Below are 16711 nucleotides of genomic sequence, written 5' to 3' on the forward strand. Positions count from 1 at the left end.
CAGTTGGACCCCATCTGATCCCACTTTCAGTCCTTTGTGATTCTGAAATATAATATCACAAGAGAAAACCGCTTCTTTTACTTCCCAAAGTCAGTAGTTTTCTCTGATGTGGCAACAGGAGCAAATAACAGGCCAGTCCATACAAGGATGTTTGCTCCTGTTTACCTATGCATGCATATTTGATTTAAGCAGCTGTAAGTGATTAAGACTATGAACACATCTTCCTCTCAGAAAACTAATTTAATCAAAACAAAGTCTTGATTCATTAACAAGTTTATAAAACAGTGATTTAGTTACATAAATAAATTGATCAGTGTATCAAATCGTCTCAACTTCATGAGCATGTCGACATGGTTTTACAATCATTTACCTCACGTAATAAATAAAGGGAGCATCATTTCTTTCTAAACGAAGGCGCTAATAACAGACAACACCAAAAAACAGATGAGATGAGCTTTTAAAGCACAGAATACGGAGCAGGTTCAGCTACAAATGAAAGACACTAGAAGGCTGTAACACAAGTCAGTTGGCGCATGGAGAGTTTGGTAGTCACACCTCTCATTTGGTTATTTTAAAGCATTAAGACAAGGCAAGAAAGAAGGCTGTTCTTGTGAGGAAGTCTAGGGAGAAATGACAAATCAGCTGAAGAGGCGGAGAAATGAAAGTTAAGAAACGCCGGAACAGTCGAGACCCACAGTGAGAGCAACTTTTTTTGTCCTGCAAAGTCGTGACGTGAGAATAGGCGTGGACGTAAACCGGCTCCGTGGCCTCCAATCGTCTCTTTCTCCCACTTCCACAGTCCTAGACACATGTCTGAGTACAGGAGAATACACACTTCCTGTCTTTTACGCCGGACCCCTCCAGCACTTCAGTCCGTGTCTTCAGAGTGAAGCAGGCGGCGTTTTCCCCACCGGCGCAATGCAAGGCGAACGTTTTGAAGTCCTCCTCCCGCCCCCCAGAAACCAAAAGTACTGCAGCTTCAAGTATTGTGCCTTACATAGAATATTCTGTCATAAATTAGTTAACATATACAATTTTCAGTAAACAGACATATATTTTCATATATACAGGACAATAAAATGCTTTTCTTTTTTCTTGTTTTGTTTGCTTTTTTTTTTTTTTTTTTTTTTTTTTTTTTTAAGAGAAATCCCTGAGAACATATGTTGACAGTTTCTACAAGAGTTAGCACTGTGACAGTTTAACGTCAGGTTTACATGACAAATGTGTTCGTAAAATGAGCAGATCCAACATGCGAAGACAACACTGCAAAGCTCGAAGATGGCAGTAAAACAAATTTTGATCTCAGATTTCGTTTTCCTCGGCAGATGGGCGAAGAGGTCTGCAGGGGAAGGAGTAAAGCTGAATCCTTTAAAAAGAGGTACTCGTCACATCAGATGGAGTTGCTCCATTTGGTTTAAAGCCGTTTGTCTTCTCTTTGAGGCTGTGAGCGTTAGCTGAGGGAAGTAGCAGGAGTGCAAGGCCAACATTTAGCCACTGGACGATACAGGATACACTCAGTGTACAACTCTTAGCGCCCTCGCTTCCAAACGTGTAAAGGGAAACGCCATTACATCCACAAACTGAAAACTTCATGGTTTTCTACACCTCAAAATCAGGGATCAGATGCACAAACTGTGTGAGTAATAAAACCTTAAATCACGAAAGAGTGGTGCTTAGAGAATAAACATAATTTAGGCCAGACGTAGCTTCAATGCCAACCAGATCCAATCTAAGTTGGGTAACATAATTTACAAGTGAAATATTTTCAGGGATGCCAGACTGCCAGTTACTTTTTCTATAAACCACCCCCCACAAAATAAAAATAATAAAAAAAAAATCAGTTTACTGTAATATTAAGAAAGAAAACAACATAGTTTGTCATTTGAATGGCTGAAAACAGTTTTTCATCCATTTCCTATATGAAAAATGACCAAAATAATTAGATCATTAATACTTTAGACAATTTTAGACAAAGCTGCAGCTCAACATTGGACCTTTTTTCCCTAAATTTCAAAGGTGAAAACAAAAATTGATAAATTTCTAATCAAACTTTCTTGTTTGTTTTTATTTGAACTGTGAAGGAGCTGGTTAAGACTTAAGAATGATGGAGGTTTATGTTTGCACTTGTTGAATTCATGGCACAGTCACTGTAAGTAGCCACAGATGTAGGAATTTGTAATACATACAACACATTTGCATGAACTGGAACGCTGATGAAGAGTAAGCATGTTAAATCAAGGCCAAATGTAGGCTATGACTTTTTTGTCTAACAAGATATTTCTTCCTCCCAGGATGTTTCTATGAGTAGAGGACTTAACTTGTAGCAAACACTTACCTCCCTAATCAACTTAAGATCAACTTACTACTCATTACTGAGATTTTATTACTAATTCAAAGAGAACTGATGCTTGAAATTTAAAAAAAATACCAAAATAGAAAAGTTTCTTGATGAACATATGTACAAAAACTAAACATAATTCTTAAATATATTCCTTGTAACAACACAAATGTACTTGTTTTTAGTCTGTTCATACTGGTTTAAAGATATTTGTGGGTCTCTGAGGTGACTTTTTAAAAAAAATTCTTTTACTCATTTTAAATTATATTGGCATGTTTAAGAAAGAAGACAATATAATAGAAGGGCTAGCAATTCCACAGTTTATTTCTAAATGTACTTGAATGCTGTTTTGTTACTTTTGTCTCGACCCATCTGAACCCACAATATCCATCTCCCCTAATATCAACAAGCAGAAAGACTGGCAATGACTGTTACCGCTTCGGCTAACATTATTTTCAATTTAGCCTTTTAAAGCATTGAGCAATCTACATCGTCCCTTTTTCTTCTTTTCAAATAAAAATATATTAACTAAAGTTTACTCCGAACGCTCATCCTGAGGGAAACTAATGGGTTAACCTTCGCATCAATACTGTTTCAATTAGCAAACCTGTGGCTGTTTTAGAATTTTTCACTTGCTAACTCAAGTTCACCAAGTTCGTGAGTCAGCCATTTTGTAGTGTTGTTATAAAGTTCAACTTAGGCTTTTCAACATCTATAAAATACACTACAAACTCTTCCTAAGGTTAACTAAAAGTAGTGTACGGAAGCTGTAAAAACTACATCAGTCAAGAAAGACCATCATGTATTGTGGCCTGGAGTTAATTGCTATGGAGTTTATGTTAATGCTAACCAGCGCTAGCTGCCGCTAACATTAGCAGCGTTTTTCTTTTTCTTTTAACCATATAAGAATACATCTCAACCTTAAAGTAGCTAGTCTGGCAGGTCTCCTTTTCTGTCTTAGTAGCAGGATTTGTTAAATTACTAATAAAATATGGACAGGAAGCATATTTAAAAACAAAGTTGTACAATCTAAACAGTTAGCCTCTGAGAGCTAACTTTTGAGATTTCTGCTTGTAAGCTACAACAACTGGGACGTAGTGGCTTTAAAAACAGTTATTTACCAAAAGTTGTTTTGGTCTGACATAAAAAATGCTTTTCATATGCAAAATTAATCAATTAATAGTATATTGAGGATTAAAATATGGTTACAGCGACAGTTAATGTGTGTATAGTACAGTAGAGCCCAATAACAATATATTTGGGTGCGCACAATTTTATCTCAGTGTTTTAAAGAGAGATGTGGGCTCATGTAAGTGATAATGATGATCTTTCTATATCGTCCATGAAAAATTAGTGGTTTTAATCTTGACCTACACAAAGTTTCATGCATCTGGCCCCCGGTGGTGTTTAAGGGTTTATCTTTTTTCTGTTTTCAGGTTCAAACTTGTCACCTTTAGGTGTCATATGTGGCTTTTATCACTTTGGACTGTTCAACATGAATATCTGTGCTCATGCTTATTAAGTTTTCACATCACTGTCTCAATTATTTGCCTTCAGGAAACTTTTCTTCTTCGCGGTCCCAAGTCACAGGAATAAGATTCACATGAATGTTGTCTTTAGGTGGGTTTTCACTTCAAGTTAGAGAGGATAAAAAGGAGACTCAAGTAAAAAGCTGATTCGGTCATGTTATCCCATTTCAACCAAATCTTTCTCGGACAAGCATCATGAGCTTCTTCTTGCCCTTGTAAATCTGTTTCAGGTTGTCTATAAATTGTGTGAACTGGATGTGTCCGTCATGCGCCATCAGAAACGTCTCTCTGGCTTTACTAAGGAACTCTATGAACTCGCTGTAGTGCCGTGGGCTGATGTGCGTCAGCCGAGAGTGTGTTGTGTTGATGTAGGCCCCGATTGTGGCGTCCAGTAGCTGCCTGAGTGGAGCTTTGTCCAGGGACATTAGCTTCCCGGAGTTCCTGCGACTGTGTAGTGCCACCATGCCCGGCGTCGTTAACGTGCATCGCCGTAAAATATCCGACAAGACTGTGGCACACTTCACGCTCTTCACAACCAGGGGGATGACAGCTGCCAGCTCATTTTTCCCCAGCGAGTGGCTGAGTGCGCATGCCCAGAGCACATCATTGATGGCCGGATGTGTGTCTTGGTTGTAGCTGAGGTTCAGGTGCGTCATGGCTAATGTTGCTAGTTTGTACGCCCTCATGGGATAGCCGCGGTGCTCCATGTAGCGTGCTATTGTAAACAGCTGTGTGTAGTTCATTCCCGTGGCAGCAGCGTCCAGTACAATCTGATAGGCTGTCTCGAAGGCAATGTGGTCCTTCTCGCAGAGCGTCAGAGCTGAGAGGGCACAGTTTTGGGGGTCCTTCATGGCACACTGCAGGGCCAGGGTTCGGGCAGAGTTGGACAGGTTCTCCTGCTGATGGCAGTCCAGATGTAGGCGGACGATGGTGCTGTTGGACATGACGGTGCTAGCCACAACGCTTGTTGCCTCGGTCGGGGTGAAGAGGGTGAACCAGCTCTGCATGATGCTGTCCAGCGCAAAAACACCTACACAGAGAAGAAAAGAGAGTTAGTGTGAAGCTTCCTTTTTTACAGGAGCTACAAGAGAAGGAAAGGCTTAGGAGGTTGCATCAGCTACAGGGTTCATGAGCTGTCCGCACAACAACATAAAGCTACAGACGAACGAAATCCAGTGGGAATCTGAGCCAATGATCCATGCATTTTGAAATGTAAGCTGTCTGATTCCCTTAATCTTTGGAGGACTTTAAGCATCAATGGTCACACAATTAACACAGAGCTGGAATAACTTTTACTTCCCTGGAAACAGAGATTTTTATCAGGATGAGAATTTGTGATGTACCCCAAGGATCAATCATAGATCCTCTAATTTTTCAATTGACATTACGGTCATAAAAAGTCTTTATAAAAGCATTATTTTTCCTATATTTTCCTTTCAAGCAGCCAGACTTTCTCATAATCTTTTAAAGTGGTCTAGAGCTCTCCAGGCTTTCTGAAGGTTTTTCAACGTTTTTCTTTGGACATTGGCTGCTTTTTCACTCATTTTCAGTCCAGTTCTGGTACCTGACTATTTTCAGATGAATATGTTTTTTTTGTTGGTTAACCCACATAACTCTTGACGTATGACTCATTCAAGCATAAAAAAGGCACGTAACTGAAAGGATGAACCAGTGTTGTGTCAACATATAAGGCAAAAACAGAGTTTGTACTTCTGATGAGTTCTAAAGTCAATATTTGGTCTGAGTTCCTTTACTCTCCAACACAGCCTGAACCCTCTTAGACGAGCTTTCTGTCCTTTCTTTAAGTAGTCTTCAGGAATAGTTCTCTTCTTGAAGGACATCCCAAAGCTCTTCTTTGGATGTTGGCTGCCTTTTGTTCAGTCCACTTCTTGTGATTTTCAGCCCACTTCTTATTATTAGCTCAGCATTTTCTCCCTGTTTCCCTTCCTTAAGAACGGCTTCTTGACAGCCACCCTTCCATGGAGACCATTTCTGATGAGGCTTGGGCCAACAGTAGATGGATCAGCTGAAGGTCCAGATGCATCTCTCAGCTCCTGTGTCGGGTCTTTGCTGGATGTTTTCCTCTTTCTTAAGGACATCACTTTCAGATACTGTTCATCTGCTGTAGATAGTTTTTTAGGCCTGACACTTCTTCTTTTGTCCTCCACTTGTCCAGTTTCCTCAAATGTTTTAAGGACACACTGCACACCATGCTGAGATATGCCAAGTTTTGCAGCTAACAGCTCTTTGGGAATCAGCTTGTTGGAGCAAAACCCCTATTTTCTGTCTGTCAAACTGTTATCTTTGGTGTTTTTCAGATGCAATTAATGAAATGGGAACAAATTATGTGTCTTTGTGACTGGCTGCTGGTAAGAAAGTGTCTAAAGATATGATTTAAAATGTGTTCTTTGCTAAGCTTATGTCAATAAAAGCCAGAGAGGGTGTCTTTCTTTTTTGCCAGTTTATATTAACTATCCTCGTTTGAAAAGTGTTGATATTGGATGATCACCTTGAATGTAGACTGATATAATGATGTGGCTCTATGATGCATCTTTGCTGGTTTTATTGTTTTATGGTTAACTGGCATGATTAGAACCTATTAAGACGACCAAATCCATCCTCTACCAGAAACACTTCCAACAACACACCATGTACATACGACATTATTGTTGTCATAAACTTGTGTATCTTCTCTTTCTCAACAGGTATCCTTTGAATGGTGTTATGGTGCTTGTTGTCCCCTCTTTCCTGTCCTCTGAAACCCCAGCTGGTCGAGGCAGATGGCCGCCCTTCCTGGTTCTGGATCTGATGGAAGTTTCTTCCAGTAAAAAGTTTTTTTTTCTTTTTCTTTTCACAGCTGCCTCGTGCACGCGCAGGACAGGAGATTGAATTGAAGAGAGGTTTCACTACAATCTGTTGGTTTCCTTAGCTAGGCTACTTCTTTTGAATTGGCCTTGTGTGTATGAATTGGACCAATTTGGAATTTAATGAACTGAATTATGATTGTATTGCAATTAATTGGATTTTAATTGGCTTGAAATGGATTGTATCTTTGAAGTGCCTTCAGGTGACATTTGCTGTAATTTGGTGCTAGATAAATTCAATCGAATTGAATAGAATCTGTTGCTGCAAATTATCCCTTACAAATGCATAACTTCTTCCTGTTCTAGTTTGTCAAAATATGGTTAAACTGCTTTTAAAATAAACATTTCTTTCCCTCTACAGTAACGTTGGAAAAGTGAAAGTTAAACTGACCGTTACGACCCAAAAAGATAATAATCTTGAACACAGAAATCGTTATTCAGAACACGTCACAAGTCCTACACTGGGCCTTTTCCCTTCTAATTGGATTTTCTGTCTCTAGCCTCTGATGATATGGCCCCACTCTCCAACACCAACTGGAATATTCTCAATGAATCCATTCAAACTTCTGCCCACAGAAACAGGGACTCCTTGTCACTCCCCTTACATTCAGATGAAATCATCTGGGTGGGTTAGGGTTTCCCTCTGGACACAACTTCCTGTCCACTTCAGGGAAATCAGCCACTGGGCTTCAGTATTCAAGTCCAGACATAAAGACCCACTTAATCAACCAACAGCCAACAACACCCCATAATTAATGCCCTGCCAGTCAGCTCTCACGAACCCCCTTATAGGTCATGTGAAGTCTGACATGCACAGACAAGAACATCTTAAAGGATTTGTAACTGACCGTTTGCTCCTTCCCTCAGTCATCACGAGAATTGGACTGTTTTCCATTTTTGTCTTTCTTTTAATCACTTTCAATCAAAAACAGCAGCAGCTGTACACAACACCACTGTTGGCTCAGTCAAAGGTTGTTCATAAGGTAGAAAACACTTCTGAGTAGCACCATAACTCAACATTTAGTTCAGAATGAGGAGCACTGGAGAAATAAAGTGTACCAAATCCTGGTTGCACAGATGTGTCACTGGATGTCCATGATAATAAACCCATAAATGATTAGAATTACACCTTCTGGTCCCGGGAGAATTAGCCATATCTCATCAGGTGTGGGCGTTTCAGGTGACCTTTTTTAAAACTGTGATGTGCATTTATGCTTTGACCAACTGAGACATTTAACTGAGATCAGGCTATTATTCATGTTGATGCAACACTAAAATGAATAAGTTGTTTCAAAATGTAGAGCAGCTGTGGTGAATGCAGCAGTATATCTCACCTGTAAACATGTGGATCTCTGACAAGTAGAACCCAGTTTATTTAAAATATGGTCATGAATGCTCTTGTAATACTCTGAGAAACTTTGACTCCTTAGCAAACCCAACACACCACTAAGTAAGAATCACTCTTTTACAAAATTGATCTTTTCTGAGTTTGTCTTGATTAAAGCCTTTGGAAAGTCCTTTTTTCTTTGCAGTGCATGTACACTACATCTACTTCACCACAGTCATATTTTTGTTGAGTACTTTGCAACATTTGAGCTGGAAGATATACGGTAAATTTGTTTAAAAATAAAGATCTATGACAAGAAATTGGATTATATGATCAAAAACTAAGTTTCTGTTAGAATTGAATAGCTTTCTTCTATTAAATATGCTTTTATTAACTTATGGCTGTATTACTGCCATAATTTCAAAGTGGAAGAAGAGATCTGTTCAAGGACGATAAAGAGGACAGAAAGAAGAAGAATCATTATGTTCATTCATATAACACGAATTATTGTGTTAGTCCGACTGAAATCATGTCAAATCTAGCGTCTCCAAAAAAGCCTAGGTCAGCCAGATAATGCAGCTGACGGTCGAATCCCTCCAGCATGTGTACCTGAAACTAGACTCAAATGGACTAAGGTGCTCTGTACATGCACCACACTTCCATCTTTTTGTAAAAACAGTGAAGTTTAAGTTTATATTAATACAGACTAACTCCCAATAAAGCTGCTCTCAGTCAGACGGCTAAACCAGGAACAAAAATCGGCCTTTTAGGACTACGTGTCAACTCGTGGTCACTTAAAGCATTTCCAGACGGTCGCCCTGCTCTAATAAAATCCTGATTGTATAACCCCAGCCTCGCCTGACAAAATCATCATTCAGGTAACTTAAATACGTGTACTATGATCTCCCACAAAGTTGGCAGGTCTGTGTGTTATAAGCAAATTTTGCAATTTCTTCTTTTTTTTGTTTGTTTTACAAATTGTTTTTTTGGGGCTTGTTGCTGTAGTGTAGCTGCTCATACTCGCTGCTCCGAGGAAACATTTTGCCCGTCTAACGAAGCATGAATTGTGAAGTTTGTCAACTCGTCTCCTTCCTTCCCACCTTTTCACCTTCCCTGCACTGCTGTCCTGAAATTTCCAAGAAATGTTGTGGAGTTGTGGCATGTCTGAACGCAGTTGTCGGCAGCATTTGCTCCGAGCTTTAGGCTGACATTTTCCACCCAGCATTCACGTAAAATGTCCAGAAGATTAGCGGGTGATACTCTGGAGCTTTTACTGCCTTCATGTTCTTTTCTACCGATCTAGATGTTGTTCTCCGCTCACTGTGGTCATCAAGGAGCTTAATCATCCATCTTCCACATTTTGTAAAGAAAAAAAAAGGTGTCATTTTTTTCTATAGTGTCCTGACAGACGTGTCCTTGCACCCTCCCTCCTGCACAAAAATCCACTCGTTCCCCCGAACTTTTACGGAATTGAGGAAAATGTGAAAACCATTTTTACCTTTACAGTGTTTCTAATGGATGAGACATTGACTGGCAGGAAAAACAAACCTACCGACTTCAGTAGCACAGGTAACGAGCCAGCGCACCATCTCTCTCCTCCGCCAGTTCAGCGTCGACAGAGTCATTCTCATTACCTGTGAGACACACGAGGTTAGCCGAGTCTGCATTACATGGAATGTTCTTTCTGTGTGATTGTGGGTGGGTGTTTGTTCACCTGGAGGCCCAGCTCCAGGGAGACTTTGAGCAGCGTGATGTCCGGCAGGCTCTCCATGAGCGTGGCGATTTTGAAGGCATCCTGGGCCAGTTTGAAGATGTGGGAGGACGAGTGGATGTTCTTCTGGATGGTCTCTAACACTGTTTGTAGCTTACAAGCGTCACCTTTACAAGCCAACAAACAGAACAGAGAGGGATCGCTGCTTACAACGAACGCACAAGGAAATCTTTTTCTCCCCCGTCACACCACGGATTTAATATCAGAACAAAATGGGACATTTGCAATAGTTTAAAAACTAAAACCTAATGTCTTTCAATTGAATAAAAAAAAGTTGCCATTCAGAAAAGGAAAGGAAAGTTTTTGTCGTCCTGATAAAAGTTAGTCTGTTTTTTTGTTTTTGTTTGCTGTTTTCAAAATAGACATTAATGTACTGTCAAGGGTACCGATGTAAAACCAAACCTAAACTAAAAGTTAGACTGTTTCATTTTTGTTTATTTAACTCAAGCCACCAAAGTGGCTCCAGTCCTGATTCAGAGTCAGAACCAGACTCAGAACCAATTTCCATTTCGGCTGCCAAAGCAACATCTGTAGGGCTCGAAAACTGATGCTAACCTATCTTAAAATCTTGGCTAGTCCAGAATAAAGAACTGTGCACACTGGGGGCTGGGGGAGGGGGGGGGTCTTGGACACCAACCAAACTGAACAAGACTCATTTTCCTCAACTGATGTTTTCATCTCACCAGTCAGAGTTTGTAAATGCTGCCCAATGCGCCACATAGAGCAGAATTGCGTTTTTTAACAGATTTTCTAAGCCATGTTTGTAATGACATTTATAAACATCGTCTTTTGTTTTAAAATAACCAGCTGGTGTCTGTAGATCCGGCTCAAAACCATATGCATAAATCTTGTTTATGGTTGCATTTAGAAATACCAGGCAGCGTTTGTAAATACTTTCAGTGTTCTGAAGGTTATAATGTTGAACCAGCAACTGATCAAAAAGGTGTTTTGGAGACCAATCAGTCCGAAAAAAATGACGTGACTGCCATGTTTAAAAATCCAGAACCAGAGGAAGAAAGTTAGCTCCATTTAACTCTCATTTGTGAATGCTGCCCAATGCGCCACATAGAGCAGCATTTATAATAGCAGTTTTAAACAGACTTTATCAACTGTGTTTGAAGCTACATTTCTAAACATCGTCATTTGTTGCTGGTGTCTGTAGAACCGGCTCAAAACGATGGAGCGTTTGTAAATGCTTGGAGTGTTAAGAAGGTTTTAATGTACCTGATCAAAAAACGTGTATCAAAACAGCGTTAAGAATTATTAAGGTCAGAAAGGGGGGGATATAAGAAGCACCACACGGCCTTTTCGTGCTGTAAACTGTGATGCTCTATGTTTATCGTCTAAAATGTAACTCTGAACCCTGAATAAGCCCCGATGTTAGCTGCTCGTGAACATTTGAGGGTTGTACGTGTGGTGTACCTTTAGCAGCAGTGAGCATGGTGGAGGCCAGTTCACACTGTTGGCTCTCTATGTGGCTCAGAGTGAACCAGCGAGGGTAGCGGTTGGGGACGACCGACACTATGTGGTGAGGCCGAGACAAGTCACCAGAGGGGGCCGTGGACTCCAGGACCGGCAACCTGAGCATAGAGGAAAACTTTATTAGTTCAGAAACACACAGGATGAGACATATCTGTTCAGACGAAAATATCGTAGGGGTAAAGAAGTTATGAGTGCAATGTTCCCTCTCAAGGATCAATCAATAGTTTTCCTTTGCGTGTCTGCACACCTGAGCTCAGGTGGATCTTTGCCTCAGGCTATGAGTGCTGAGAAAAGGGTGAGTTTAAAAATAACAACTCAATTCCTTTTCGACTGAACCACGGTGCCGTTACAACCGGTTATAGCTGCTGCACTTCAATAATCCTCCTTTTGTAACTTTTTGTAAGAAAGAATCAGAGCGGATTCATTTGTGCCAGAGGAACTGAAGTTTTCTGTGCTGGTCAGGGAGAAAACCAACAGCATGTATTCATTATTCACACATTTTTATAAAAGTCCTCCTCAGCAGTGTTCAATTATTCAGTGAATATTCCAGCAGAAGGAGGTTTTGTCATAAAAACAGTGTTCCACATAGCTTTGAAATCTGCCTCCATCTCAGACTTGGAGCTGAATGTTTCTCTGCCTTCACTCCCATCATCAGTGTGTGCTTTAAATGCTAATTTTTCTGAGTTTCAGGCCAAACATTCAGGCAGGGGAGGAAACCTAAATCAAGCAGGAGCTGCAGCGTGATTCTACAGATGCTGAAGTACTGCATCATCATCTCTGCTTAAGTTTTTAATGTGTACCATATGCCTAGAATCGTAATTTTCATTTCCATTATTAGTTTTTTATTATTAGTCTACTTAAAGAAATGAAAGAAAGCTCATCTAAGAGGGTTCGGACTGTGTTGAAGAATAGAGGTGCTCAGACCAAATATTGACCTTAAAGCTCATTAGAATTGTACAGCTTTATATATTCTGTTTACGTTTATATTTGTACACTTTTAATAAATCACTGCACGTATTTCCAGTTTTTTCTGAAAATATATAAAGAAATGAGGGGTGGTTAAAGACTTGTGCACAGTATTGCACCATCTTCAACAACATGTTTGCCTACAAGAAACATCTAAAATCTCCACAACTGGTGGAAGAAACCATCAAATTCAAAGAGTTCAAAGTGTTTTAATGAACAGATTATTTTCTCAAAGTTTACTCCAGGTGTACAGCATGCAGTCTTATTTCTTAGTGTTCAGCAGGTGGACGGAGCGACTCACCTCATGGCCCTCAGTGCAATTCTGTACGCCAGCTCGGCGTCATGAGGTAGCAGGGAGGTGAAGAGATACTTGGCAAAAGTGTGCATGGGGACGCTTTCCCTGTAGAGTATTTCTCCCAGACCGCTGTAAGGACCAGCTGGAAGAGACGGGACACAGAGAGAGATCAGAGTCGGCCCGAGAACAGAGCCGTGCAGCCCACAGCAGCGCTGCGCTTGGGATTTGACTGGACAGAAACCTCGTGTACGAGATCGTTTCTCGGCCTGTGTCAGTATCTCTGATCACCGCTGATTAAACCCATAAAGCGTGCTGGACAGTACGAGTCAGCTGGAGATGTCTTTTTTGGTCACTTCTCGTTAAAAGAACATCAGATTCTCACACTTGAGTCTAACGGCTGACGACTTCTAAGAAAATCTATTTTTACAAAAGGAAGAAAGATGGAAATGTGGTAGCCTGGCTGACGCGTCCACAATCTCGATGAGATGGTGGTCTGGGAACTAGGTGTGCATTTTCTCGTATTTGAGGCGTGGTTTACGAATGCCTAGAGCCGTTTATTGGACACTACGAATGTCTATCAAATGACGTCAGGTATTTCCCATGCTGCTTTGCGCGCGATTCATAGCCAATTGTATCACTTATACCAGATGACGACAGAAATTCGACGAGGAAGAAGAAAAAAATGGAAAATAAAAGTAAACTTGCGCTCTAAGCTACTTAAATTGACAACAAAGTAGGCCTATATGCTATATTCTACATGAATTTTTATGTTGTAGAGTTGTGAATTTATTTTAATAATGGAGAAATTGAGCAGCCTTGCTTTGTTGTCTACAGTAGTAGCTCAACCCTCATCTTACTTTGAAGCTCCCAGCTCCCAGAAGTGACGTCGACGTAGCTTTAGCAGCAGAAAAGCTATCAGGCTTGTGTTGATGATAATAATAAACTCCTGGACTATGTACAAACTTCCAAATGCATCGTTTTGTGAGTACAGACCATATTTGTACTACTGTAGAAGTTTGGTTTCATGACATGTGATTTTAGTGTGGTAATTTTGGAGATACTGCCAGGGTCCGTTAGCGCTTGTACTAAGCTATTCGGGATAACTCAGCTGATGTTCAGCCAATATCGGAAAAACTTCGGGTGGGCTACTTGGCTGGATATCACGGTTCAAATGACCCTAGGGTGAATCTACTCCGAAACACTTTCTAAGGCTGCATCGAACGGTAACGTTGTGTCCGCTGTCATGTTGAATTAACACTCTACAAGCTTCGGTGTAGCGCATAGACGTCGTCATCGGCTTGCTGCCGCACCCCCCCCCCGTTCTGTGATTGGTTCCCAAACTCTGGCAAAAATAAGGGCGGTGGTTTCCAGGCTGACTTTGCAGTGAGAATGAAATCGAGCGCAAAGCAGCATGGGAATTCCCAGGCTAGAAATGTGGTGCATGTGCAGAGCACCATATCCGTGTGTTTGTCTGGCTTCGAGAAGCTCGATTCTGTACGATTTTGGTCAAACACGCACAATATTTAGTTGTTTTCCGCCTCTAATTCCACGTTAACATGCCCAGTTGGTTGCTGCTCGTGTTTTAAAAACAAAGAAAATCTTGAAAAAGCTGGGCGCTGTAGTCCTTACTTTACCTCCAGATGAAAAGGCTTTGTGTTCTAATGGTGTATTTATAGTTTCTGAACCATTATTATGAGAAAAAGTGTCACTTTTAACACAAATGTTTCAGGTGCCTACACATTTATAAATACGGTCATAATACTTACTTTGTCTGTATTTCCGAAATGTATTCATTCTCATCAAAATTTAAACCTTTAAAGACATAAAAACGCTTTTAAGCCTTTTAAAATCTGAGTATTTCTTGATAAAAACTAAAAAGGAGATTCTTTATAGGTATTAGTTCAGCTAAAGGAACTGCAACTGATGTATTTTTAACTGTTTGGGATTCACTACAACACTTGTTTGCTAGTTTAAATGGGATTTTTACCGTTGACTAAAAGAAAGCAGAATACAGTGTGGGTTAACCCTTCCCTCAGTAACATACATGCAGTGACTTCCTGTGGGCCTCTGCTTTATAATCCCAGCCAACCAGTGAGCAGAGCCACATGTGATGGGCAGACCAGCTCTATCATTAGTGGGACTGAGAGCGAAAGAGCCGCAAGCTTTTTATAGTCGTCACACACATATTCGCACAACGTCAGCAAACGGAGCGACAGTGCAAACAAAACCTTCACACGTTTGGAAATGCAGGATTACAAACAGCCAGAGAGTAAACGGATGCGTACAGCACAGCATGCGCACTAAAGTACACAGAGGTCAGACGGAAGCGCACGCACTGTTAAAGCACAAAGAGCCGGTTGTGGCTCAGAGGACAGGGGGGGGCAGATAAAGCAATAGAGTGATAAATAATGGATGGAGTTAGCTTAGCTTAGCATAGCATTAAGACTAGATACGGAGGCCTCAGAGCCAGTTCTAGAGGTACCTGCAGCTTCCATAGTTTCCTTTTCTTCACACAGTTAGTGAAGGACATGAGGCCTGTTAGGAAATGCTTTTAAAAGCCTGTAAGGGACCCTAACAGACCTAAATACATCCTTTCACAGAGCAAGAATGGTTCAGGATTCTATGAAACATTAAAATAAATGTCCAGAAAGCTTTACTGGACACCGAATACGTTATATAAAGTTAGGCTTTTGCAGAACTCAGAGTGTTGAATTCAGTTGAATTCAATCATATTTTATTAATCCCCAAGGCGAAATTATATTGCTGCAGTATTCATTATTATTAAAGATATGCTGCTGTTATAGATAACAAATTAAAATGAATATCAGCAGACAAACATGTAGAAATCTTCACTGCCCAAAACAGGAAGTTGTCGTCTTTGGATCCGAGCGCTTCAGGTAGAAACTATCTAGTTATATAGTTATATAGTTAATTTAGATGGTATTTCCTTGGCTTCTAGTACAACAGTGTGGAACTTTTTACCAGGATCTGTTCTTTGAATGACATATAAAACAGGTTTAAATACTTTGAAGTCTGCAGGAATTTCTTGAATAAAAATATGCTGCTACAAGCAAATATTTTAGTGACCATTTCTTTACTATTAATTTTATAAAAAGGATATTAGAAGTAAATCAGTCGTGGATTGCTTTTAAAGTACTGAATAGTCCCAAAATGCACCGATAATGGTTGAATAATCATTTTGAAGCCCTCAAGACTCGAACCTGTAGTATTTTTTGTACTTATTTAGTCTCCAAGCGTGAACATCACTTCCCAACGTGCATTTGTGTGTTCACAACAAACTCATCTAGTACCTTTGAGTCCGTTTTGTTTGATTTTTAGCTGATCAACCCACCACTTCAGGTCCAGCTACAGAATGACATTCATGTTCCTCAGAGGATGAATCTTATCAAGGTAAATATGTTAATATATGCTCTCATATTGGTGAACTTATGAGTTGGAGCTTCTCTGATCTGCCGCCAAATCAGCATTTTGAATGTAACCAACACTTAAATTTACAAGAAAACCCCTTGAAAGAGTTAATGTTTGAATGCCAACTCACTAAACTAAGATGGTGACCAGGTTAAACAAACAGCTGCTCAACACCTTGTGAGGATATCGTCCGATTGGTCGATAAAAGAGTGTTAAATAATCTAAATAAGAAAGAATTGACGTTTGATTGTTTCGACTCGTTAAATGTGACATTTATCTCTTTTGGTCGTCTAAAAACAGGAATTTTAAGGCTTAAGTTTGAAAACTGGGACAATATTTTCGCCCAACAACATTCACCAAAATGTTTTGTAGCATTTATTAAAGGAGCAAAGTAAAGCACTGCAATGACGGCATTCTACTCACCTTCCAGGAAAAACGTGGCTTGCTTCCTGAAGATCTTCATCAGCGTGTCGTCTAAGTCCACCTCCTGAAGCCTGGCCAGCAGCTGCTCTTCGTTGCGACACACCTTCTCCTGGGCGTAAAGGCCGTCCGGCATCGCCCTCTGCTGTCCTAAACCAATCAGAGCCGTCTCCACGGCCAACGCCACGAACGATTCGCCTTCGTCCAGGAAACGCTGCGCCGAGATAACCGGATTCTCCGTCCTCCTACCTGAGCCCAGCGAGCCTGAGGGGGGGAGGAGGGAGGGAGGG

General features: G+C 40.5%; 1 protein-coding gene across 1 annotated transcript in view; it reads right to left on the reverse strand.

The window, feature by feature from the left end:
* Window positions 1-221: 221 nt before the first annotated feature.
* LOC142372319 (zinc finger SWIM domain-containing protein 6-like) overlaps window positions 222-16711 on the reverse strand; it is a 69206-nt gene continuing 52716 nt past the window's right edge. The window contains exons 9-14 of the mRNA XM_075455177.1: window positions 16425-16685; window positions 12579-12714; window positions 11252-11409; window positions 9773-9936; window positions 9611-9692; window positions 222-4897 (exon numbers count right to left, since the gene is read on the reverse strand). Of these exons, the coding sequence (XP_075311292.1) occupies window positions 4035-4897; window positions 9611-9692; window positions 9773-9936; window positions 11252-11409; window positions 12579-12714; window positions 16425-16685 (1664 nt within the window). The 3' untranslated portion in view covers window positions 222-4034. The remainder of the gene's footprint in view (window positions 4898-9610; window positions 9693-9772; window positions 9937-11251; window positions 11410-12578; window positions 12715-16424; window positions 16686-16711) is intronic.

This window comes from Odontesthes bonariensis, chromosome 22 (assembly GCF_027942865.1).
Source record: "Odontesthes bonariensis isolate fOdoBon6 chromosome 22, fOdoBon6.hap1, whole genome shotgun sequence".
NCBI lineage: Eukaryota > Metazoa > Chordata > Actinopteri > Atheriniformes > Atherinopsidae > Odontesthes > Odontesthes bonariensis.